Source organism: Dermacentor andersoni, chromosome 4, assembly GCF_023375885.2.
Source record: "Dermacentor andersoni chromosome 4, qqDerAnde1_hic_scaffold, whole genome shotgun sequence".
Taxonomy (NCBI): Eukaryota; Metazoa; Arthropoda; class Arachnida; order Ixodida; family Ixodidae; genus Dermacentor; species Dermacentor andersoni.
This window is the reverse complement of record NC_092817.1, coordinates 48,185,418-48,212,752: the sequence shown is the minus strand read 5'-3', so window position 1 is coordinate 48,212,752 and position 27,335 is coordinate 48,185,418. Positions and strand designations below refer to the sequence as shown.

At 45.6% G+C, this 27,335-nt stretch overlaps 1 protein-coding gene across 1 annotated transcript; it reads right to left on the bottom strand.

Moving 5' to 3' along the window:
* Positions 1-27,335, bottom strand: LOC129386188 (uncharacterized). Its single transcript, XM_055073697.1, has 2 exons — positions 27,114-27,335; positions 1-1,005 (listed from the first exon to the last, which is right to left on the bottom strand). Exons 1-2 carry the CDS (start codon positions 27,333-27,335, stop codon positions 817-819), a joined length of 411 nt encoding a protein of 136 aa, XP_054929672.1. The 3' UTR covers positions 1-816.

Here is a 27,335-nt window from a genome sequence, read left to right as displayed (position 1 = left end):
TATTGTGTAGACATGAATGAATTCTTTATGAAAACGAACCACGGACACCAGACCAACCACGAAGGGAAAAAAAAATCGAAAAGAAAAACCAAAACGCACACAGGTAAAAAAGAAGAAAATGCTCCGAGAAAACCACTGTCACGTTAACAATCAACAGTCAAGGACACATCGCAGGATGTGCATATAGCCAGCTAAGGAAAAAAAAAAGTTATTGTTGAGAATCAGGGCTAGAGGACTTGAATCGGATCATGCCGCTAGTTCATGTGAAGCTATTTGGCCATGCCCTCGCCCGTCCAAGCGAGGGCCCTGCTTCTACTTGCCTCTTCATAGCCTAATTTCTTAGGCTCTTCTTACGCTTAGCTTAGCTTAGGCTCTAAAAGCCTCTTCAAAGCCAAACACCTAAACTGCCGACAGCTGAGGCGACTGCGCGAGTTATGTTCAATAAGAGAAAAAAACAGAAGAGGAAGTTGTAAAAAAAAGTGTAAAGGGAAGGATACGAGAGGAGTTGAAAAACTACGGCATGGTTAGGCATCGTGAACACGTGAACAACTAACAGCAAGGCGACTTTTGGAGTGATGTGTTTCAGTACTAAATAAAAAGAGGGGAGAAAACACATGCAAGGGTAGGAGAGAAGAAAAGCGAGGAGGCACAGTCTCTAGCGATCGCTGCGGAATCTGCAATACCGACACGACGATGGATTCTTTCGATTAGCGTGCTAGTCGATGTGCGGCTTCTTGCGCATGTGCACGCCGAAGTAGGCTGCGATCCAGTCCAAGCCTCTATGCAGTCCTTCGACCACGGTCGCGAGCGGCTTGGCTAGCTGCTTCGGTTGGTGGGAGACGCCGGCTGCAGCGCGGCTTCGATCAGCGTCAGGTTCCCCGCGGCCGTGAAAGCAGGCTCCGCTTCCTCCTGTTCGGGCCACGCGGTTGCGTTGATGCTCCGCAGTTCCCGTTCCGCGGTTCCATTGTTCCGGCTGTACGCAGGAGCCGTCGCAGGCTGCGGCACCTGCCAAGGGGGATCGAGGATATCGCGGTCAACTGGCGCACAATCTGCACGATAGTTGTTCTACAGGTGTTCACCATTGACGCACACACTCCCAAAACTCACACATACAGGCGCGTTCGCACGCACCCCACTCCCCGCGAGCAGAGGTCCACGGGTTCGCTGAGAAGAGTGAATCGAGCCTGTTTCAAACGCAGAAACTGGAATCTACGACTGCAAGTTAGGCAAGTCAGAACTGATTTGTTTTCAACGATGCTGAAAAGGAACGGGGGACGAGGACGCAGCACTCTCACGAGGTAAGAAAGTTTATTCCAACGCCAGAGCCAGGCATATAGATAAAAAATTAAACAGGGAGTAATTTTCCCTTTAAACTCTGGTGCCCATAGGAATAAATTTGCAGTTGATCAGTGGTAACACTAACACTAAAAGTGATCTAAGTAGAAGTTTGATGCGATCAGTTGAGATCGAAAATGTTACAATTGGCTCTTACGGATCGTATTCGCAGTCGGCGGAGCGGTTCCATCCAGACAGATAGGGTATGTGCCTCACCAAAATTCAATATAATCGGTTGTGTGTGTTCGCACATATGAAAGATGGAGTGAGCGCAAAATAATTATGTGGAAGCATTACCCATGGTTACCAAAATCATCATCATCATGATATTGATGCCCACTGCTGGGCGAAGGCCCCTCCCAGCGGGCTCGAAACACTCCTGTCTCGCGCCAGCTGATTCTTATCTTACGCCTACAAATTGCCTAATTTCTTCATACTATTTAATTACCGACTGTCTCGACTACGCTTCCCTTCCGTTGACACCCACTATGTAATAGACCACCGGTTATCTGTCCTACGCATTGAAATGGCCTGCCCAGCTCCATTTTTCCCCTTCTAAAGTCACCTACCATATCGGCCACCCCCGCTCGCTTAAACCCTCGCCAGTGTCTTTCTGTCGCTCAGCTTTACGCATACTGATTTTTCCTTCCGTTGCGCGTTGCGTGGTCCTTAACTTATCAAGCTTCTTTGTTAGTAAAGTGTGTAGGACAAAACCAAACACTAGACTAAAGCTGGCTGCGCCTAAACCGCGGCGTCTATCTCCCAAGTGCATTCTACAGACACGGCCATGAGCCCTACGTACCTCAGGTTTACAGTGTATGAGAAAGTGTCGAGAGCTGGATCTGCAGCAAACTGGTCGGAAATGAGCCGCTGTTTCGAATTCAGAGATGTTTTTCAATTCGGGCATATTGCGTGGGTGTAATTTTGGTCACGCCGTGGCACTTGAGCAACACATTCCGACATCCCTCCCATTCTCCCATATTACCCCCCCCCCCTCTCTCTCACTTACTTACATCGCTTTCTTTGTTTTACTTTCTGTCAAAACTTGTTCAAAGTGAGCGTATGTTTTAGAATGTAAGATAGGTATGGCGCGGTAAGGTAAGGTGGGTATGTATAGGTAGCTTCTACTAACGTGCTGCCATCATGTAAGAGCTGAACGTTAGTTGGAGGCTGCTTAACCAACAAGCGCATGGCCTTCGTCTGATTTAAACAGTTGCGAGCGAGCTCCGGTGTAAGGCGTCTCGACAGGAACTTCGCACTGCTGGAGTGAAAGCGTTGGTTCGACACCGATGTGCCAGCGATTTCCTTTCGATTGTAACACGCACAAGCTAGCACGAAAAAACAAAGAAACCAAACTTGTTGGCAATAGTCTCCTTCGCTTTAGAAGCTGAATGAGGCTGAACAGGCCCTGACGTTTGCGACCGCTCATTGCCTTTCCATGTAGCATGCGTAAACGTGTACAGACGTAAAGAAACACAACCCGCTGTCAACAGCCCTCCCGTGCCGTTAGGCACCAAACTGAACGGGCGCCAACGTTTGCGACTCTGCGAATCGATCCAAGATATCTCTCACTGCGGCAACAAGAAACGAAAATACAAAGAAATGGGTCGTGTCTCCTAGCATAAAAACGCTGAAAGTCGACGGCGAAGGACCATAAAAAGCTGCCTCAGCGACTACATCTTAGCTGCTCCCATAGACGGAATACCCGTGGTGAACAGGAAAATAAAGTAATAATAAAAAATAATAATGAAAGAAGAACATACATATGTGGTCTGGTTCTCACACCAGCGCGTCCAATACGAAAACTAAGTTACGGGTGATCACTTCCGCCCACATTTTAACTAGCGAGGGCATTGAGCGGCTTGCAGTTGCCGCCACCGCTATCTTCGTTCTGCTAAAAGCGCTTTTCATTTACTGGTGAAGAAGACTGACCAGGTAGGGGTGTAACGAGGGCGCGGAGACGCCCGGGAATGGCGGTGGCGGTTGGAGTGATGATATCGCTACAGGCTGGGCTAGACTGGCAGATCTGGTCGGTAATCCCTTCGCCTGAGCGTCTCTTTTCGCGTCACAAATATATCTGTAGCCATGAGTCGATCAATCCTGTCTTTCGCAGAAATGCGAGAAGAGTGAGCGATAATTCTTTACGCGTTATCCGCGGTACTTCCGCCGGGAAACCAACTTTTCTTCTGGTTCTTGACGAAACCCTCTTCCTCTCATGCGGCTCAGAAGCCTCTTCATTTCCAGGACACAACAGCTTGTTGAACCGGATCAAGTGCTCTTTGTCGCCCATTTCGTTGCACTCCAAGCAAGATGAAGAAGCAGAATGTACGACTTGAATTGCCTGTGTAGGCGTGTATGCCGATGCTGTTACTCTGTACGTAGGAGAATTAATCCACGTGCAGCTGATACGGCATTTCTCCTTAGGGAGATGGTATTTCACCGGCGCTCTCGCTGCTGTCTGGCTTTAAAGCGTTTGATTGGCAAGAGCGTCTGCTCTTTTGTTGCCACTGTGACAACACCAGCAAAGTCTACAGAGGACTAATGGCCAACAGCAATTGCCTGCAATTTAGGCTGCATTCCAAAGGGGCGATTGCAGTATAACGTTCGCGTACCGAGCATTCGGTGCTCGTTGAAAGATCCAAGGCGGGCAATATTATTGCGTAACCCGCTTTTTAAACGACGTTTCTATTAGATTATTGTGTTGCCTGACGATGTTAGGCCCCATTATTCCGCAGGACCTGTTTGTGACAGCCATAATTTTCCGGGAGCGGGATTGAATCCAGGCCGCGGCGACCGCATTTCGATGTGGGCGAAATGCAAAAACGCCCGCGTCCAGTACACTGTGGGCACGTTAAGGACACTCAGGTGGTCGAAATTAAGCCGGAGTCCCCCACTACGGCGTGCCTCATAGTCAAATCGTGGTTTTGGCACGTAAAACCCCCGAATTCATCCATTCAAATTTCCCGGAGATGACCTCCTCACCACTCCTCTTTCCACCTTTTCAGTTTGTAGTTGTGCGACCCATGTCTTACTACGGAAGGATAAGTCTGCGGACGAAAACCTCAATCCCGCAATTCGCCAAAGAACTTCCTCTGATGGTTGATTTGCTCTTCAAATGAGACTGCTTTCAACACGTGAAAAGCGGGCAAAAAAAGAAATTTTGATGATACTTTTAGGGTGTTTCATGTGCCGCGATTAGCCTGCTTATTTTGCGTGTCTTCAAAATGCTCTGATACCCGCTCGCACGTGCTGCGAATGGTTTGCGGGAAATTGCGAGATCATTGTAGGAACTACGCGGTCAAACATGCGGATGTGTTTACTAGTAGAACAGCTTAAAAGATATCATAGTCTACGAATATTGCAATCCCGTCGGACGCGTGACGTAGCAGTTAGCGCGATCTTTAATACGCCCCGAACCCGTGGCGGATCGATCCCACTCAAAGCACAGACCAACCTCAACATTAGTACCCACAAGCGATGAAGAAGTGCGTAAGACACGCGTTCAATATGAAGGAGCCATTTGTTCACTTATTTTCGATCTTACTCACTTCTCGTCAGAACTATATTAGCGTCACCCAGTACTTTTTACTGTTGAATGCGAAGCGGTAAACATTCAGTGCTAAAATTTAGAGTGGGGACTGACCATTTATGTCTGTGCCATACGTAAAGAGAGAGAGAGAGAATTAGAGGGCAGCTGGGTCGGGGCATGAGTACTCAGTAATTGATGGACAAGAATGTCGCGAAAAAAAAAAAAAGAAAAGGCAAAAAAGACGGTTTGATAAAGCGCTTCTCCGCTTTTCTATATATGCTCGTTAGCCTTGCCGTAAAATAGTAGAGCGGTCACAGTGAAAGAATAACGGTTCCACTCGTGACCTGTGTTTCAGAAAAGAAAGAAAGAACGAAAGCAACATAACTGTACCTGTCAGATTAGGCTCGTTTAGGGGATTCTAAATCCCTATATAGTCATTTACCCGACTTCGCGCTTGACTACTCAATCCCCGTGAAAGTTAAAAGTTCTAAGGTTGTCGGGGAAGCAGAGTTGAACGGATGAAGGGCTCCTTAGAGTATCGTTTAAACGTCGACACCAATCGGTGTACTTTATACGCTCGTGCGCTCGGCAGTATGAATGTATATTGCCGGAGAGCGACAGGATTCAACCGCGCCGTAACTCCGCGTCTCCATTCCGTTCATCGCTCTCGAGTGTTTCATAAAATCCATTCGCCGCTGCCCCTAAAGTTCCTTTTAACTGCCCGCTGTTCCCGCGCACCCTCTTTCGGCCTGCTGGAAAAGCTGAGCTCTCGATCTTACGTCACAATGAGAAGAAGCCTCGCTGCGCAACGCCTGCACACAAATAACACACGAAACACCGCAATGAAAGACGACGTCAAGAAACTTGCGGATAAGTCACCGACAGGCGAAGTTAACGACTCGAGTCAGCCATGCTGAAATCAAATGTGAGCGCAGGCCGTTTTTCGGGAGGAGAAAGCACTATAGTGTGACGAAATTACGCTACGCAGACTGCTTTGCCTGAAGCCGCTAAAGTCAGCCTGAGTGCGATAAGCAAGGGGATGAGAGGAGCCCACCATTGAGAAATGGCATGATCAAAGGTTCAACGCTTTATCTGCGTGCTTTTGTGCTTGCCCGAAGGCATGAAGTTTCTTGCAAAAAATTTACCCTAGGGAATTGAGGTGCAAGTGCCTATGGGAGCCACAAGTATGGTGGTTCAGCCAGCACGGGAATGAAGGACAGTATATGAATTTAGCTAACTGTGGTCCTTCTCGCTTGAAACGGATTGATGACTTTGTAAATTAATCACATCTAATAAAATATTACGTTGTATATGCAATAATTCGCGATGATTAAGCGTTTGGGCAGATACTAATTGCCTTGATGTGTTTAGGCAACCATATGCTTTTGAAACTTGGAAGGACAAACTGTTCTAATAAACGGTACTAAATAAACTCCCAAGAACGTTGAAGTCACCCACATGAAGGTTAAACAAATCCATATGCTAATTATCGTTCTCGTAGTATCAGAATGATTGCAGCACCTGATTTCCCTCTAGCGATTCCTGTACGAAACTCTATGCAAACAAACTTTACATATGCCGCAATACAGGCCCCCCTATTCACCGCGAGATTAAGTTACAGGTGACAGCACCGTCGTGGCGTTAGTGCAGATAGGCGGTTAGTGGAACGCATTGAAATGTACGCTGTGGACGATTTGGCCCAATAATATGGTAATTAAACGCGCTCACCTCAGTGAACTTTTAATATATTGCGCTCCCATGAAGCGCAAATTGCCATTCAACGGGAGACTGGCACTCAGCCAAACATTTTGTGTTTAGGCACTTTCTTGGTAGTTGTGCATATAGAACTGAGGTTAAACAGCGCGAACAAAACAAGGACACAAGGAAGCAAATACCACAGACAAGCGCTGTGGTATTCTTTGTGTCCTTGTTTTATTCGTGCTGTTCAACTTCAATTCTAAATATGAACTAACCAGCCCTCATCAAGATTTTGCTAAATGTTGTGCATCTTTCGCTGGCGCTCCGTATGCTCCGCTAAAATTGCCATGCTACTTAATTATTACCGCAGTATTTGTGAATCTTGCACCGGTTCTAAGAAAGGCCGCATCCATGTATAACAAATTTAAAGCGGTAAGATAATGCGCACCTTACTTCACGAATTTAAAAGCATGTCTCCCCGTTTTTCCTTTTCTTTTTAATTTGTTGCGAAACACAACAAGTTAATGAGTTCACTTAATCAAGCTAGGCTGCTGTGAGTGGCACCACGTTAGCAGGATAACTAGGTTGCTTCAGACGAGGAGTTCTATCCCAGTACCACTAAAAGCGTGTAATTTAAGCAGAAAGCTACCCTTGCATGATTACGTGCGAATATTGTAATTATTTAAGAGGCTAAAATAACTACGTTGCTTTATTTCAGCTAATAATGGCCGCTGTTTCCCGTACAGGTAAGAGCTCCAGAAATAAGAGCTAGAAGTAGCTATAGTGACCACCTTTCACTTCACATATTCCTCTCTAGTGCGGTCTATGACCACCGAGACAAACTTCTTCTTTATCTGCATAAAAGCGGGCAATACAACCAGTTGGAAACGTTCCCTACATTGAGAGCATAATTCCATATTTCGCGTACTATTAACATACTACCGATAAAGCAATTATTTAAACTAAAATATCACTGGAAATCATGCGACGACACCGAACTTTTTAGAACCCTGTTTCGAGAAAAATATCAGCTTAAGTAGACATCATACGAACTATGAAAAAATTGATTAAGTCCAGATCACGTACAAATTATTGCTTATACATATTAACATCACTAATACCAGAACTCTTGAATGAATACCGCAATATACTGAACTTTTTGCAGAAGAGAATCCCCCAATACAATTTAAGAAGCAAGTTAAGGCAATATTACTTTCTGACGGCTAGGTTTGTGCTGTGTGATGAATTATAGATTTCATTTTGGTGTATGATGTGTGTTTACTATCAGAAATATGATACATGTGTAACATGGTTTGTTAGTTCTCCCATTTTATTCCCCTCATTTCGATGGGGGCGGAATGCACAAACACCTCTGTAATTAGATTTAGCTGCACGTTAAAGAAGCCCAGGCGATCAGAATTAATCCGGAGTCCTTAACTACGACGTGCCTGAAAATAAGACCCTGGCTTTTGCACGTAAAACCCAGAAATTTGTTTCCTTTAATTAATCGTTTTTTATTCTTTTGAAGAGCGGAGAAGAATAATTGTTGTAATTGCACTGATGTATGCACCTCATTGGGATCATATGATGTGTAACAATATGAAAATGATCGCACTACTGCGCCTGTTGTCTGGATGGCGTAGCCTAGTCAGGCACATTCCAGGCCTTTTGCTATGCCTCCTAAGACAATCTCTATAAATTATTTTGAATGTATGAATGAATGAATGAATGAATGAATGAATGAATGAATGAATGAATGAATGAATGAATGAATGAACTGTGTGGTATAACGTGCTGTGTCTACAGGGCCTGCTGTCACACATGAGGTTCACTAATACCATATTCTAGCATTCCTTTTGTAGCAGTGAGTCCAAACACAACAGCCCACCAGTTAAACTGCGAAGCAAAATACGCGAGCCCTCGTGGCATCAGAATCACATACTAAAAGAATGCATCAGGCCACCGCGTAACCGCTAAACGACAGTTATGCAATTATTTCAATTATTATGATATTGTTATCGTAATATAAATTGTGTGACGCGGTAATGACTTCTTGCTTACAATTTTTTTTAATGCTGAGTGATATTCGAGCCACCTTGTTGATTTTGCGTGGTAGCACGGAGATTGCGGCATTCACGTATCCCTGCAAACACTAGGTTTCTTTAAAACGAGAGAAAATGCTTTCTGTGGTTTACTCAAAACACGAAGCTACTATAAAAGGGGTATAATTACTGCGAACGGAGAGTGCGGCGGTGACACGTCAGGCGCCCGGCATTGGCACTCACTGATTTAGGACGACAGCGAAAGGCAAAACCCTTCTGTACGGCGTCAAAAAATGCGGACCAGCTTTTACGGACGTGCCAGAACCACGCAAAAAATGGTCTTTGCAGATTTGCAAGCCGCACGCGCACATGTGAACACGTAAACTACTTTGCATGCATGCATTCTAATCCAAATTGGTATGCGGTAATCGTGATTGGTAATGGAACCCTGCGACATCGTGCTCAACTGCATAACTATAAAGTTGAGTGGATTGCCAAGGATTAAAGGTTTGAAAAGTTAGGCGTATAGTAAACACGGACACAAGAGTAACGTAAAAGACACGTACAATCGCCCACTATCATACATAGGGTGCCGCAGCAAACGGTATGCAGCCAAATCGTTCAACTGAACTAAAAGGATTAAAAACATACGCTGCAAGATATGATCTAAAGGCCTACACTGTTCGCTCGTCCGGCCTCAAACAACCGACTCCGTAAATATTAGAATTGTATCTTGAACCCTGTTTTCAAAACTTTCATTCTTTCTTTCTTTTGAACAGCTTGCTACGACACACGGTAAAGTCGGCGTTTGTGTGTGACCATTTTTCATTCTTTCGCAGCGTTGTTTACGCACAGGTTTTCAAGCAATGAATCTCTGCAGATTTATGCTACTTTATTTACAAACGGTGTTAGGTTATATGTCAAATGATTCATTACCGTAAAAGTGGTGGTTCGTCCTCTGTCTGGTAACGTAGCATAATTATTTATGCTACGTCACTTTATTTATAAACGTTCACTTAAGCAGCATGTATTTGTTAGGTTACAGTCTCAAATGATTCGTTACCATAAAAGTGATGGTTCGCCCTCTGTCTGGAAAGGTAACATAATTATGTTGCTTTTGTTGAAGCTTCTAATCAAGTGAGGTAAGCATAATAAGCTTATATATCCTTAGTGCTGTCTGTGGAACAGCGCGCACCGCGGTTTACGCGCATGCCTGTGATCAGTGCTTGACAAAATCTTTGCACGACGAGTCGGGTATTCCAAAAGCAGGTGGAGCCGAAATCGGCTGCGTGAAGTATTCATATGCACAGCTGCAGCCATCTCTGCTTAAGTCGATACCGCGTATAATAAATAACATTCAGTATCAAGAATCAAGAAGAGGGAAACTCTTATAAAATGTCGACTGAAAAAAAAAGTAAAATGTCTTGGTATCTTTGCTCCTTCATATATTCAAATCTCAGTGCGAGAGAGGTTTCAACAGCGCAGTCTTGCATAACGGACTTGTTTAATTTTTGCTTGTTTTTGAAATGTTTATGCTAGATACCTTCAGTCACTGTTTAAGCCAGATGGAGCTTCAGTATTCCTTTTATATACGCAAGGCGGGACCTGTTCAGAGATTCAGCTGAAAAGTGCTGGCTTGGAACGATTGAGGGTTATATCGAGTAAGCCTCTGAAGCTCCTTTAATGTGCTCTCTTTTAGGGTTTTCTGCAGCGTGTACATTTTATGCGGGTCATTGAACTCCATGCAACTTAATGTACAGGTGCATCACCTATGATTCCTCTTTCCTTCATTATTCATATTAGTAAATGCTCCTTTGATATGTACACAGGGCCCAGATATTCTGGCAACGAGTTTCGTAAGCGAGATAAACTCGCTGAACGAAAATGTCCTTTGCTCAAAGCAAAGAGTGCACCGCTTGAAAGGAGCAGATACGGAAGCCACGTGGTGTCTAATACTTTCTTGCGAAGCGATGTCCTGGTGTCTTTTTTTTTGCGCATTGTGTTTACTTTATTTTGTTTATTCTTACTCTTGCAAATGCCGAGATGTTTCTGGATGTATTAGGGAAATGCATCAAGCTGGGGGGCACACTCAAGCGTGACTATCTTTACTTAAAGAAGACGTCGGCTGGCGCACTTCATTTGTCTGAGTGCGCGACATAAAAAAAGATATCCAGTCGCATTATGGCACTAAGTTTAGTTTATTTGCCTATCTTAGGATCGCATAAACGAAAAAAAATTAAATTATGGGGTTTTACGTGCCAAAACCACTTTCTGATTATGAGGCGCGCCGTAGTGGAGGACTCCGGAAATTTTGACCACTTGGGGTTCTTTAACGTGCACCTAAATCTAAGTACACGGGTGTTTTCGCAATTCACCCCCATCGAAATGCAGCCGCCGTGGCCGGGATTCGATCCCGCGACCTCGGGCTCAGCAGCCCAACACCATAGCCACTGAGCAACCACGGCGGGTCGCATAAACGACGTAGGTGCTCCAAGCATCAGACATAGAGCGGCTGTTGCTTCCGCGCTTGCCAGATTATTTTTCTTCTTCTTCAGGGTTCCAAGGCCTCGGATGTGAGGGGCTCAGTAGCTAACACACTTGCATATTTTCTACCGTACTTGTCTCTAAACTGCGGGTTACGATAATTGGGGTCTCCATTATGTAGCTCCACTAGTGATTTTTAACAGTCAAGAAATTGCAACATGCATCTCTAGTTAACGAGACTGTTACCGGTACCACTTGCTTTGCCTTCTAGCCACGTGTCATGTCAACGGCGTACTTTGGCGCCAAGTCGCGTACGAAAGCGCTACTATAACCCTTTCTTGACCAGTTCCAACCTCGCAATTTAAGAGTGCGAATCTTTCTAGCCTTAGCTGCAGTAAGACATTGCAAAAACTTTTCTCGGAAAGAATTCCGGCAGAAGCCATGTGACGGTGAAAGTCGACGTTAACGCGATTAGCGTAGAAGCAACGCAGCGGCACACCGTATCGACAACGCCACCACGCGTCATGGACGAGGCGCGCATGCAGCCTGGCTCCTCCATCGCGCTTCCAATTGGACACGCTGCACCATCTAGCGGCGGTGCCGTGAAGTCTGCGGGTGGCGCTTGTGCAAATATATGTTCAGACAGGTTTGTCTGAATATACAGGGTGCAAAAAATGTCCTGAAAACCGGGTGAATTCATGTATAAAAATAGGTTTACTCTGATTTAACATACAAGATTAAAACAAAAGGGTATGGATGTTTCACCACCTGTGCAGATGGCACCTTCAGTATTCAGTGACACAAGTGAGGGGATGTCCAGTCTACTCGTCCCACACGTCCTTGTAAAGGTCCGGGACGGGGCCACGGTTGGTGTCGCACGCCAATTCGTCAAGACGGATGAACCACGATTCCAGGTGCTTTCCTTGCCTCGCTTTTGCCCTCGGTCCAGCGTCAACGCATTGTCAAGATAGAATCTATGCCCTGTCGTCCAGCACTGTTCGACAAGTTCAGCCTTAGAACGCGTTGCATGGGTGGCCTTGTCAACGTCTCCTTTGTGCTCTTTAAGTCTCGTTGACCCTTTTCTGCCCGTTTCACCAATGTGAGTTGCGTCACAATCCCCGCATCGAACTTCGTAGATGACTCCGCTCTGATCATCCGCATGCAGGCTTGGTACTTTGGTTTCGTGAACACATTCCCCAAGCTTTTTTTTTTTGTTTTTAGAACAGTTTGCCCAGCGGACGCATGGCTTTCCGAAAACTATCTGACACAGGCTAATCATAGGGAATAGATACAATAGACGCTGCCCTCAGTCGTGACTCACTTCCCCTTCTCCTCCGCATTCACTTTTGGGAATCGTTAATAAACGCCGTGGGATAATGGCGCCATTGTAATGCATCAAATACGTTTTCCACTTCTTGTAGCCGCAACTGCTTGCTCGAGCACACTGCATCGCAACGCGATATAAAAGAAGCTTTTACAACGGAGCATTTTTGTTCGGTCGGGCGACGTGAGTCACAGGGTAAAAAATTCTCGGTGTGACACTGCTTATGGTACGCCTGCCTTTCCACAATGCCATCACCGGCTCAGCGCACAAGTAGATCCAGAAAAGGCAAGACATTTTCTCTCTCTGTTTCGTACGTGAGCTGAATGGCGTGGTGTACGCTGTTCAACACCGCGTGGAAAGCAACGAGGTTTGCCCCTTTTCAAAATGACAAAAGTGTCATCCACGCACCCACAATATACTTTCACCCGAACGGGTAGGGAGTTCAGCAACTGTGTTTTCACGTGCTGCATCACTAGGTTTGCCACGGTAACGGGAACAGGACGTTCTTGTCGGGAGTGGAGATCGTAATTTTCTTCCAGTTTTGCTTGAACCAAAATTGCCGCTCGACTGATTGCTCGAGGCACTTTGCCTGTATTCGCGGGCTTCTTTCACGGTCGGAAAAACGCTTTTATCTAGCGCGTATAGAGCATCAGAAAGCTTTATCGGGAGTTTTTCTTGTTGCTCTGCAAGTTTCTCATTGACGCTTTCAATCTAATTATAATATTTGAGAAGTTGATAACTAATTAAGGCTAATTATATTATTAGGCGATGTAATCATGCAATAATCCAAGTATCTCCAAGCGAGGGCAAACAACAATACCTTGCTTCTATCCAGCAACGTGGTATTTGCATATCTTTAAGGTTTGGATAAAGTTACGTGGGGCACCGTGTGTGTGCCGCGGTTTCGATTCTTCCCAAAACCGAAAAAAAAACTATATTTATTGCTTTTTTTATCATTCAAGAGGGGCAGATGACCAGTGGCACACACTCAGCGACCCAAGTTAGTCTTACGGTTGGTTTCGAACCCGGTTAATCCGGTTGTTAATTACCAGCTTTAGGACCTCAAACGGGCCTACTGGGTAACTCGCTATTACTTTCGCTTGGTCTACTCAGTATCTTCTGCATGTTCGATTTCAACACCCTCGTTATTCAGCCTGTGGCGATTCTTTTAAATACGCCTTGTACGCCTTCGGATACAGCTGATCCTACCCACATTTGCTAAGTTAGGAGATATACTCTCTTGCACGTTCCATGAGCGGGATTCTTGAACAGGAGAACAACACATCGAATAGCAAGCGAGGGAGGTTCCGACTCGCACGTGTCCAATAATCGCTGTTTCAACGTGAAGTGTTCGCTCTCATATTGGCGCAGAACGTACCAGCTAACCACTCCAGATTTGGGTGTAACGACGGTACGCGGCTCTGAACGAAATTGCAAGAAGCAATAGTTTCGCATTCATGTGGTGACGAGACCAAATTTAAATGTGCGCTTCCGGTAGGCATTCATGAAAGTGGTGCTTCCATTAGTTTTCGACTTATACAGTCGTTAGGGCAACAAAATGCGAAAGATCGAGAGAGAGAGAGAGAGAAAGATTCTATATTTTCGTCTGCTTGCATTGCAGAATTAACGTTGAACTTTCCTTTGAAGGGCGCAGTATTATTTGTGATTATTTATTTATTTCACACACTGTCAATCCCTCATGGGATTATAACAGGAAGGGCAAGTACATATGGTAGTATTTGTGAACAAAGAATATAAGTACATTATATAATCATGAGTGTGTTATTGCAAAGGTTTTGGCTTCGCTAAACAAATGAATTGAGCACTTCATCACAAATGCAATATTTGGGTACAATATAATATAACGAAGAAGAATGTGAGAAAAGAACAAACCAAACAAGAAAGAAAAAAATACACCTGAAAACACATGTGATATAAAACACCTAATGATTATGACAAACAGGATGCAGTCATTCGTATAATGCACCACGCAAAAAGAACACTCATAGATTAAAGTGTTAGACTATGAAGATCGGTAATAAACCTGAGTATGTAAATCAGAGCTGTAAGGCGAGGAGATGTTTTTCCACTGAGTTAGCAAATGTATCTAATGAGGAGCTATTACTAATAGATTCACTCAGTTTATTCCACTCTCTTATCGATAAAGGAAAGAATGAATTCTTAAAGCAATCGATATGAAAAAAATACTCATTGAGTGTTTGTGTGTGTTTATGTCGCGTTGGCCGTGTTTCATTTCTGGAGATGTATCTAGAGGTATCAACATTAAGCTTGTTGTGCAAGAGCTGGTACATAAGTTTAGAATGGGCTAGTACAGCTCGGTTTTGTACTGTTAGAATTCCGGCTTTGTTAAGTAGTTCGGTGGGCGAGTCTGTTAATTTATGTTTATTGTATATACACCGTAGAGCTTTCCTTTGTACACCTTCTAGTTTTTTAATTATTTTAGTGTATGGGAACCAGATAACACTTGCGTATTCAAGAACTAACCTGACGAAAGTTTTGAAAGCCAGAAGTCTTGTATCGGGTGGTGCTAGTCGGAGGTGTCTTCCAAGAAAGAAAAGGCGTTTAATTGCAGTTGCTGTAACGTCATTTATATGGGAGTTCCATCTGAAGTCATGTGTTAACGTTAATCCGAGGTACTTGTGTTCATGAACTCGCATTAGTGGCACGTCGTTAACGGTATACATAAAGGTCGAGTTACTTTTCTGGTGATTGAAAGAACAGCAGATTTCTTAGTATTGATCGTCATCTGCCAGTGGGCACACCAGTTAGACACGACTTTCAAGTCGTTGTTTAATGTTATGTGGTCATCGTGTGAGTTAATATTTCGATAAAGAATGCAGTCGTCCGCAAATAGCCTGGTGTTTGCTGTGATTTATGCGGGTAGTTAATTAATAAAAATTAGAAATAAAAGGGGAGCCAGAACGCTTCTTTGGGGGACTCCCGGTGTTGCCCGGGCTGTCTGGGAAATCTGTCCGTTCACTTCCACTAACTGGGTACGGTTAATAAGATAGTCGCAAATCCAGTCAATTATGGGGCCTGTACCTAATGTAATCTCAAGTTTCCTTATGAGCTTTTCGTGTGATACCCGATCAAGTGCCTTCGAGAAATTGAGTAGGATGAGGTCTGTTTGTCTGTGTTGGTCGATATTAAATATGTCGTGGGTTAGTTCCAGTAGTTGAGTGATTGTAGAAAGGCCTCTGCGAAAGCCATGTTGATATGGTGATATGATACTCCCCTTTTCAAAGAAAACGGTTATATGTTTTAGTATGATATGTGCCAGAAGTTTGCACACAGTACTCGTAAGTGCAATAGGCCGAAAGTTGGACGGGCCGTCTTTGCAGCTTGATTTATGTATGGGAACAACTTTTGCAGATTTCCAATCCTGTGGAAGAACAGACGATGATAATGATTTGTTAAATATTATACAAAGGTACTTCGTCATCCACTCTGCGTATCGTTTAAGAAGGCATTGGGTATTTTATCCGGGCCTGGCCCTTTTCTTGTGTCCAGGTTTAGGAGAAGGTTCAGTACTCCGGCCTCCGTGACGGTAAGGGGACTTAGTCTGCTATTAACGGTGATGTCAATTAGAGGTAGTTTCCCATCGTCAGTTGTGAAGATAGAAGAAAAATAGTTATTTAGTGAATTAGTTCTTTGTTTGTTAGTTTCGGGCGACACTTGGGGATCACTTGATCCCTTAGGTTTAAGGTAGCTCCAGAATTTGCTCAGTGAATTTCTTAGGAATCCTTGAAGTGTGTTTGAGTAAAAGTTTGACTTCGCTGTCTTTACTTTAGATTTCATGTCTTGGATAGCTAGAGTAATATTACTTTGAGATGAAGGATTAGGTGTTATTTTCATAGATTTTTTTCAGACGCTTGACTTTACGTTTGGCATGAATGATGTCACGTGAGATCCAGGAATTGTGCTTCCTCGTTTTTTTAACTTTAGAAGGTACATACTTGGAAACACAATGAAACATCATTTTTTTGAAACTATGCCACAGTGTTTCGATGTTTGTAGTGGGACGTATTGAAAGTGCTTCAAAGGCGGTAAATTCGTTAGATAAGTAGTCAATAATGCTTGTATCGTCTGCTCTATTGAAGTCCGGGTAAGTGATGCGTGGTTGGGAAGAAAATGTATTCTGAGCAGGTATAACACAAGCTAATCTTATGATCAGACATGCCATCAGTGAATTCAAGATGCGCTTGCTCTAACGGGAAATGATGGCTCAAAAAAAAAAACTAAATCAAGTGTGTTAGAAGCAGTTCCTTGAACACGTGTGGGCTATGTTACGATTTGGCTGAGATTCAATGAAAGCATGAGTTCGAAAAGCATATCAGTGCTTAGTGAGTGGTGTTCAAATCTTTGCCAGTTCACATCAGGCAGGTTAAAATCCTCTAGAAGTATTAGTCTGGCCCACAAAACGTTACTTTGAGCATACAAGCACAGTCTTTCCATCACTTCAAGCTTACATGAGGGTCAACGATAAATACACCCGACGACAACAATGTATGTAGAAAATGTTAGTTTACAAAAAATTCCTTCCCCTCCTGTGACATCAGGTAACACGTTATAAGGGATTTCTTTTTTAATCAATAATGCGACGCCACCACCGCGTGTTAATCGGTCCTTCCGTACGATTACGCAGTTTGGTGGTGTGATTTCAGCATCCCTGATATCGATTGTTAGCCAAGTCTCAGTTAAAGCAACAAAGTCTGGTTCGATACCAAGAAGTAATGCTTCAAGGAAGTCAGTTTTCTTTAGTATGCTACGTGCATTAATATTGTAGGAAGTTATTTCTGACGTAGTGCGTTGCGCCGAGTGCGTGTTGTTTGCCTTTCTGCTTCCCGGTTTTTTTTGCTCGACGTAGCTGAATGTGGTTGGATTAGGGCCACATCATTTGTTTCATCATCCCATCCGTAGAGGTCATCATTGATACGCAGTTTGTCGTAGACCAGCGATACCTTGTCCCCAGATTCTTTTCTAGTTTTCGCGTAGTTCCATAGTTTTTTTCTGATGTTTCGTACACGCCATGAAAAATCTTTGCCGGTTGAAAAACTGCTGCCCTTCAGCTTGTAACAGTTGCTTAGGATTTGAGATTTGTCGCGGTAGTCCAGGAGCTTCGAAATAACCAGTCTGGCTTTTTTGGCAGCTGGCCTGCCCAATCTGAATCCTTTCAATCTCCAGTGGACTATCTCTCTTTTTTTTTATCTTTCCGTCCCCCTTTCCCTTTCCCTAGCGTAGGGTAGCCAACCGGGCTCAGTCCTGGTTAACCTCCCTACCTTTCATTTATCATTTTCTCTCTCTCTCTCTTTCAATCGTTACATCTTCGATTTTGAGGACACTTTTAAGAATGTTTTCGTGCACTTTGTGTTCAAGTGAGCCCTTGTTTTCCTTAGCCTCCTCGGGAAGACCGTAAACAATTAAATTTGATATTCTGGAACGATTTTCAAGATCGTCCACTTTTAGTTCAAGCGATATTAGTGCTTTCTGGAGGCTATTAATTTGTTCCATGCATGTAGAAACCTTGCTATAGAGATGGCTCAGGCTGTCAAGCTTTAAGTCGATGGATGTTAGATGTTCTTCCTTAATAATACGAAGGTCGTCTGCAATTTTTTTCAGCTCTTTGTAAAACTGGTCATACTCAGGCCCAGGGTTACTTTCGACATCTCCTGCTATAAGCAGCAATTTATAAACATGCACGCAAAAGTCACACAACAAATTTGAAAGTAGCCTTGAGCATGGCAGCACAATTAGGCACAATTCATTGGATCGTAGGCATTTCCCAAAACGTCTGCTCATCTGTACGGCAAAAACAAACTGGTTTGAGCTCATCGTGCCAGCAGAGCTACCATGCCAAGTGGCCCGTCGAAGTCTGTCTCCTCCTTTTATGGTCGGTGGTGCCCATAGCCTCGCAGTGGTGGCGCTGAAATCCGTGACGTCATCCAGCGTTGTCGTTGCACTGTAACAATGCTGTATATCGTGCTTATCCAGATATAATGGCGCGGTAGGCAATTGGGATCCAAGGTACCTTAGAAGATAGGTCAAGTTGGTTTTCACATGCTGGCCTTTTCCGTCGTACCCTGCTGGTGTGAGCAGTAGGGCGGCGATCTGTATGGCAAAAACAAAAGGGTTTGAGCTCATCGTGCCAGCAGAGCTACCGTGCCCAGTGGTCCATCGAAGTCTGTCTCCTCCTTTTATCGTCGGTGGTGCCCATAGCCTCGCAGTGGTGGCGCTGAAATCCGTGACGTCATCCAGCGTTGTCGTTGCACTGTAACAATGCTGTATATCGTGCTTATCCAGATATAATGGCGCGGTAGGCAATTGGGATCCAAGGTACCTTAGAAGATAGGTCAAGTTGGTTTTCACATGCTGGCCTTTTCCGTCGTACCCTGCTGGTGTGAGCAGTAGGGCGGCGATCTGTATGGCAAAAACAAAAGGGTTTGAGCTCATCGTGCCAGCAGAGCTACCGTGGCCAGTGGTCCATCGAAGTCTGTCTCCTCCTTTTATCGTCGGTGGTGCCCATAGCCTAGCTGTGGTGGCGCTGAACTCCGTGACGTCATCCAGCGTTGTCGTTGCACTGTAACGGTGCTGTAGATCGGGCTTCTCCAGATAGAATGGCGCGGTAAGCACTTGGGATCCAAGGTACCTTAGAAGATAGGTCAAGTTGGTTTTCACATGCTGGCCTTTTCCGTCGTACCCTGCTGGTGTGAGCAGTAGGGCGGCGATCTGTATGGCAAAAACAAAAGGGTTTGAGCTCATCGTGCCAGCAGAGCTACCGTGCCCAGTGGTCCATCGAAGTCTGTCTCCTCCTTTTATCGTCGGTGGTGCCCATAGCCTCGCAGTGGTGGCGCTGAAATCCGTGACGTCATCCAGCGTTGTCGTTGCACTGTAACAATGCTGTATATCGTGCTTATCCAGATATAATGGCGCGGTAGGCAATTGGGATCCAAGGTACCTTAGAAGATAGGTCAAGTTGGTTTTCACATGCTGGCCTTTTCCGTCGTACCCTGCTGGTGTGAGCAGTAGGGCGGCGATCTGTATGGCAAAAACAAAAGGGTTTGAGCTCATCGTGCCAGCAGAGCTACCGTGGCCAGTGGTCCATCGAAGTCTGTCTCCTCCTTTTATCGTCGGTGGTGCCCATAGCCTAGCTGTGGTGGCGCTGAACTCCGTGACGTCATCCAGCGTTGTCGTTGCACTGTAACGGTGCTGTAGATCGGGCTTCTCCAGATAGAATGGCGCGGTAAGCACTTGGGATCCAAGATACCTCGGAAGATAGGTCAAGTTGGTTTTCACATGCTGGCCTTTTCCGTCGTACCCTGCTGGTGTGAGCAGTAGGGCGGCGATCTGTATGGCAAAAACAAACGGGTTTGAGCTGATCGTGCCAGCAGAGCTACCATGCCCAGTCCTTGCATACTTGCATTCAAGTAGGGACTGTTCAAAAGTCCCTTTGGAGCGAAATAACCTTTCTCTCGATAGCACCTTGAGGCGACCTTAAGGCCAGTTTGGCAAGAGCCAAGTAATTTTCATGGCACTTCATAAGTTTCATGTTTTTTTGAGAATTTTCGTAGCGTTCAACAAGCGCGCGCGAACTGCACATAGTCGCGTGCACTATAATAAAATTACAGTGCGTGCGAGTTTTCGCTCTTAACAACGCGTGCGTTCGACACAGCCCCTCAAGCGAGACTGAAATTACTGCCGCAGTATCCTTCGCAGAAGAAAATCTCACCGATGATTACGGTACTTCCTAGTGGGAAATTCGAGCGCAGCTCTAGGTATGGGCCTTTTTATTTCGCGATATATCAGCTGGCGCAGACAATCAGTCTCGTGCGGCACGTTTCAAACGGACCGAAGTGTGGCGCGTCTGCCTCGCTAATCGCTCGCCGCAGGAACGGGCTATTAAGAGCTGCGCTAAAAAAAATGCCAGTTTTCGCCCTATAGCCACGTTTACATGAATGCGACAACTGGCGCGCCGCATGGCATCACATCAACTTCCTAGCGCATCGCATCCATGTAAACGGAGCTAATGCGCTAGGAAAGCGCATCACAATAATGCGCCAGACCGTGGCGAATTGAGACGCGCCAGTCGACTTTCACAGCGCATGTAAACGCGATCGCACCGTATTAAGAATTATGGGAACTGGTATTTGCTGTGGATCAGCTGCGCTTGAAGATTTGTGGCGTGGCGTGGCGTCGGAAGCGTCTGGAAGCGCTGCTTTGCCTCCAATGCGCGACACCGTGTGCCATCACCATCGCAGCAGGAGTGACGCGCTACACGCAAACGTTGGCACATCGCATGACTCGTGATGCGCTAGAAAATGTGATGCGCTGTTGTCGCATCCTGTCGTATTCATGTAAACGCTGCTTAGGAGGCGAAGCATCGAAAGCGATAGCAAGGTTTGACGCCGCGCTTGAGTTCCTGTATGTGTCATGGTGTGGTACGCACACATCTGCTCGGCATCCACGCTAAAGTGTGTGCGCCCAACGCTCGTGGCTGCAGCGCAAGACAGACCGCTGTACTGGCTCCTCTGCAGAGTAGACAGAAAGGAGTGGGACGGCGCGACTTCGTCGCTTTTGCAACGAAAACGCGCTGCGCATCTCTGGAAACCTTCTAACTAGCCACGCGCGGGCAACGCGTGCGCCGTCGATACCAGCACAGCACGATGGCGGCGACGGCGCCAGCGTGCCTCGGGCGTCCGTATAATTGCTATCGCAATCGAACACGCATGCGAGAGAGTGGACGCTCTATACTGTGGCGCTGCGTTCTTTGTCTCGCTGCCATCGCCTTCTTAACATCCATGCTTACCGGCAATGGGCGACGATCGCGCCTAATTGCGTTGGTCGGCAGCCTCGTGATGCATGGTGTTCCGAATGACCGTGCCTATTTTACGTAGCTTACAAGGTTTACGGGGCAGTCCCTTTGAAATCAATTTAAGGTTGCCTTCCGAGAATTGCAAATTGCTACTCCCTCTCACATTTATTCGTGTAAACCTCGCCTTTGCATTTATACCAGCTTGTGCAGATGTTTCTTGCATGCAAGCTGCGGATTTTAGCCGAAATTACACCGAGAGGAAGTTCGCGAAGACGCCTCGGATTTGCGCCGGCCGGTGATCCGAGGCCTGGACCCTGGCTCGATTAGCTTTTTCTTTCCCCCAACTTCCCGATAAACTACAATTGTATACTTTAAAACGAATGATTTCAAACATTTGCAGGGATAAGCTAACTGATCCCGTTTAAGCTTTGAGTATTTCCCGATTCTGCATTTTAAGCACCTCATGTAAAGCACGGCTTAGTTCTACCTCTTTAGAGCTCTTCAATACATCAGTTGGCTCCGTACTCTGGTGCCGCCTTTTAATATTATATGGCCCTTTAACGAGCACTTAACGACTGCATGGTGCAATTTGCTTCCGAATGTATTCACATTGGAAAAGTTTGCCGAGTGCTGATACCGCCGGCAAACGAGCTAATAGAATATATTCGCCCTTGATACTTGAACGAAAATCAATACCCTCCACGGGAATACGTATATCTTGACAAAAGTCCCCAAGCTACGCTCCCACTGGGTTTCTGCGCACTTAAATTGCCGCCCCAGAGAAAATGATTTCATTCCCGTGGAACTATAGGTCCACGTATCGGTGATGCCTTCCAGCGTCTCGAGGCCTTCAGAGGACCCCGATAAGCATGACTCGTGGAATCACTGAAAAAATTCACGCAGAAGCTCCTCTAGTTGGAATTTAAGTATGCGTAAGCATTGTGCAACTTCCTCATCCCCACGCAGCCAGGGGTCCTTATCATTGTTATGAAACTTGATCCAACCAGTATAAACCCTCATCAACTCTTATCGGTCGTTCCCTTATCATGTTCGATAGCGACCACGATAAGGCAGATTTAATTAAGGTAGAGTTCATACGGCACTCGAACCAACGGCCAGTGTTGTTAATTAGGATGAAGTTAATTAGCCCCCGATAATTAGGATATTGTTAATTAAGGTACTCGAACCTTCGACCTTTCGTGAGAGTCAGACCCACGACCTGTGGTGTTAAATAAGCTGAACTTAGAGAAGCTGTTGCAAAACCACAGCCACATTTGCTGAGGGGGGTATTCAATGCTCAATTGTTTGTACGGATGCTTGTTTTGAGCTTGTCCTTTACTGAAACGTATAAAGTTGTTTATGTTGTATCGGTGATCTCAATGAATATATGCGCTGTTCGCTTCACTTTGCTGAGCGCTTGTAGCCTCTGCCTTACATGGGTACGAACTATTGCATTCTTTTTTTGCTTGCTTACGGGGGTGTGAGCCACTCATTGTCTTATGTGACGGACAAATTTCTCGTTGGGTAGGCACTGAAATGCTTATGCATTTAAAACAGTGTTATGTATGCTAGTGAGGCGAGTCTAGCAGTGCTACTGGAAGAATTAGAGGGCAGTAAATGGGATATAATAGGGCTCAGTGAAGTTAGGAGGCCAAAAGAAGCATATACAGTGCTCAGAAGCGGGCACGTCCTGCGCTACCGGGGCTTAGCGGAGAGACGAGAACTAGGAGTCGGATTCCTGATTAATAAGAATATAGCTGGTAACATACAGGAATTCTATAGCATTAACGAGAGGGTGGCATGTCTTGTTCTGAAACTTAATAAGAGGTACAAAATGAAGGTTGTACAGGTCCACGCCCCTACATCCAGTCATGATGACCAGGAAGTCGAAAGCTTCTATGAAGACGTGGAATCGGCGATGGGTAGAGTGAAAACAAAATACACTATACTGATGGGCGATTTCAATGCCAAAGTAGGCAAGAAGCAGGCTGGAGACAAGGCAGTGGGGGAATACGGCATAGGCACTAGGAATAGCAGGGGAGAGTTACTAGTAGAGTTTGCGGAACAGAATAATATGCGTATAATGAATACCTTCTTCCGCAAGCGGGATAGCCGAAAGTGGACGTGGAGGAGCCCGAACGGCGAGACTAGAAATGAAATAGACTTCATACTCTGCGCTAACCCTGGCATCATACAAGATGTGGACGTGCTCGGTAAGGTGCGCTGCAGTGACCACAGGATGGTAAGAACTCGAATTAGCCTAGACTTGAGGAGGGAACGGAAGAAACTGGTACATAAGAAGCCGATCAATGAGTTAGCGGTAAGAGGGAAAATAGAGGACTTCCAGATCAAGCTACAGAACAGGTATTCGGCTTTAACTCAGGAAGAGGAAATTAGTGTTGAAGCAATGAACGACAATCTTGTGGGCATCATTAAGGAATGTGCAATAGAAGTCGGCGGTAACTCTGTTAGACAGGATACCAGTAAGCTGTCGCAGGAGACGAAAGATCTGATCAAGAAACGCCAATGTATGAAAGCCTCTAACCCTACAGCCAGAATAGAACTGGCAGAACTTTCGAAGTTAATCAACAAGCGTAAGACAGCTGACATAAGGAAGTATAATATGGATAGAATTGAACAAGCTCTCAGGAACGGAGGAAGCCTAAAAGCAGAGAAGAAGAAACTAGGAATTGGCAAGAATCAGATGTATGCGTTAAGAGACAAAGCCGGCAATATCATTACTAATATGGATGAGATAGTTCAAGTGGCTGAGGAGTTCTACAGAGATTTATACAGTACGAGTGGAACCCACGATGATAATAGCAGAGAGAATAGTCTAGAGGAATTCGAAATCCCACAAGTAACGCCGGAAGAAGTAAGGAAAGCCTTGGGAGCTATGCAAAGGGGGAAGGCAGCTGGGGAGGATCAGGTAACAGCAGATTTGTTGAAGGACGGTGGGCAGATTGTTCTAGAAAAACTGGCCACCCTGTATACACAATGCCTCATGACCTCGAGCATACCGGAATCTTGGAAGAACGCTAACATAATCCTAATCCATAAGAAAGGGGACGCCAAAGACTTGAAAAATTATAGACCGATCAGCTTACTGTCCGTTGCCTACAAAGTATTTACTAAGGTAATCGCAAATAGAATCAGGAACACCTTAGACTTCCGTCAACCAAAGGACCAGGCAGGATTCCGTAAAGGCTACTCAACAATAGATCATATTCACACTATCAATCAGGTGATAGAAAAATGTGCGGAATATAACCAACCACTATATGTAGCTTTCATTGATTATGAGAAAGCGTTTGATTCAGTCGAAACCTCAGCAGTCATGGAGGCATTGCGGAATCAGGGTGTAGACGAGCCGTACGTAAAAATACTGAAAGATATCTATAGCGGCTCCACAGCCACTGTAGTCCTCCATAAAGAAAGCAACAAAATCCCTATAAAGAAAGGCGTCAGGCAGGGAGATACGATCTCTCCAATGCTATTCACAGCATGTTTACAGGAGGTATTCAGAGACCTGGATTGGGAAGAATTGGGGATAAGAGTAAATGGAGAATACCTTAGTAACTTGCGCTTCGCTGATGATATTGCCTTGCTTAGTAACTCAGGGGACCAACTGCAATGCATGCTCACTGACCTGGAGAGGCAGAGCAGAAGGGTGGGACTAAAAATTAATCTGCAGAAAACTAAAGTAATGTTTAACAGTCTCGGAAGGGAACAGCAGTTTACGATAGGTAGCGAGGCACTGGAAGTGGTAAGGGAATACATCTACTTAGGACAGGTAGTGACTGCTGATCCGGATCATGAGAGTGAAATAATCAGAAGAATAAGAATGGGCTGGGGTGCGTTTGGCAGGCATTCTGAGATCATGAACAGCAGGTTGCCATTATCCCTCAAGAGAAAAGTTTATAACAGCTGTGTCTTACCAGTACTCACGTACGGGGCAGAAACCTGGAGGCTTACGAAAAGGGTTCTACTTAAATTGAGGACGACGCAACGGGCTATGGAAAGAAGAATGATAGGTGTAACATTAAGGGATAAGAAAAGAGCAGATTGGGTGAGGGAACAAACGCGCGTTAATGACATCTTAGTTGAAATCAAGAAAAAGAAATGGGCATGGGCAGGACATGTAATGAGGAGGGAAGATAACCGATGGTCATTAAGGGTTACGGACTGGATTCCGAGGGAAGGGAAGCGTAGCAGGGGGCGACAGAAAGTTAGGTGGGCAGATGAGATTAGGAAGTTTGGAGGGTCAACATGGCCACAATTAGCACATGACCGGGGCAGTTGGAGAAGTATGGGAGAGGCCTTTGCCCTGCAGTGGGCGTAACCAGGCTGATGATGATGATGATGATGATGATGTATGCGCAGCTGTGTCTCGGCACTCGGCATAAAATTTGATTATTTATCTCACTGTAGAGAGTTCAAAAACCAGATACGCGATCGCGGCACGCCGCACGTGTTTTACACACTTCATTTATCTCTCCAGCGATCTCTAGTAGACTGCCTTGACACCTTGCTGAACATATATAAACTCGAAATACTTGCGTAGAGCGCACATACGAGGGTAATATACATCGATGGCACGGCGCATGAGCACAAAGACCTGGTGCCAACCACATGAATCTAGTGCACTCTATGGTTCTCGTCTGTATGCGTTACACTATGATTCCAAGTTTACATACCAACCAGACTGCATTGTAACGCTCTAGTTGACTTCATTTCATCTTCGACGGGCCCTGTCACGCACGAACTTAGATCAAGCTTGCCATAGCAGTCAATCAAGCTTAAGGAAGAGGATTGTCAGGGGTAAGGTGACGTGTATCATATGGCGATATCTGAATGCATGCGGCCATCTATGACGCAGGCCCATTTACAGTGAGGGACTTCTCCGTTATTATGTGTCGGAATTTCAATATTTATTTGAATTTTCGCGTTAGTTCCACTCACCTGATGGAGTATACGTTCACGAGCATTCTAATTGTAAGGACCGCTATGACCACCTGTCATGGTGACACACTGTATACAAGTCATGTGAAGTCTCATATTGTGCAACGAACTACTAACCGACTCGACTACTAACCGCTGCTGAGTACGAGATCATGGGTTCAAATTCCTACCGCGGCGCACATATTCCCCTGAGGGCAGATTGCAAAGAAACTGCACTACTAGCACTTAAATGTTGATTTAAGATACAACGTAGTCTTTTACAAACGAACCAGACCCAAGTAGACGATGTAAAAGTACATGACGTCACGATGAACTGGCATGCGCTAATTTCACAGGGGTGCCACCACGTGTTCTCTGTGTTTACAACCTTTCTGGCTTACCCAGCCACTTCACCCGATATGTACGCTCGGTTTGCTTTTGCGTTACCGTAATATAGCTAACACTGTTTAAGTCAATATTTGCCTCGGGGTTCCTGTCGGAAATTAGGTTTGTTCGCAAGAAGTAGTAGAGCACCCTCGAGGGAGCGTTCTAGGACGAGAACTATAAAAAAAGCATTTTGTGTTAGCCGAGATAGCAGCTAATGAAATGTCGTTACAGGAGGCGAGCGACTCTGAAGGCAGCAGACACTATCTTCCGTTGCTCCCCGCAGCACAAGCTGCAATCTGACACTCGAGGGTCCACCGCCTCCTAGACTGTCACGACGCTTGTCCCAGTGACCCCCACCTCTTTTCTTTCGTCAGTCCCTCCACGCCGGTCTTGAACGCATTCTTCGCGCGTTTAGACGCGGTCTTCAAAGCGTGATCTACGCGCCGCGATTTTCCATTTGGCAGCTGCCAAAACCTGGTGAGGAGCCTGTAAAGAAAGGTGTACGCGGTGTGCGCGTGGCTGGCAGTGTTAGCTGTAGCTCACCGCTGCTGGCTGGCCGGCGCGCAGGTACCGGGCCGTCATGGTCACGATGAAAATGAGGAAGAGAGCGAGGATGACGAGAGACATGAGTGCCCCCGAGAGCCCCCCGCTGCTGGAGGCAAAGGCGGGACCCGGCAGTTCTTCTACGGCGGCACGATCCCGCGCTGGCGCCACCGGCACACCAGCCGGCGCCCTCGCGTCTGCGCCATGCCGCGCCGCACTCAT

Excerpts from the sequence above, each read along its gene's own strand:
- LOC129386188 (XM_055073697.1), bottom strand. The coding sequence starts at position 27,335 with ATGAGTGCGGCGCGGCATGGCGCAGACGCGAGGGCGCCGGCTGGTGTG. Across the intron at positions 1,006-27,113 it reads GCGCCGGCCAGCCAGCAGCG|GTGCCGCAGCCTGCGACGGC; the intron begins GTGAGCTACAGC and ends CCCCCTTGGCAG.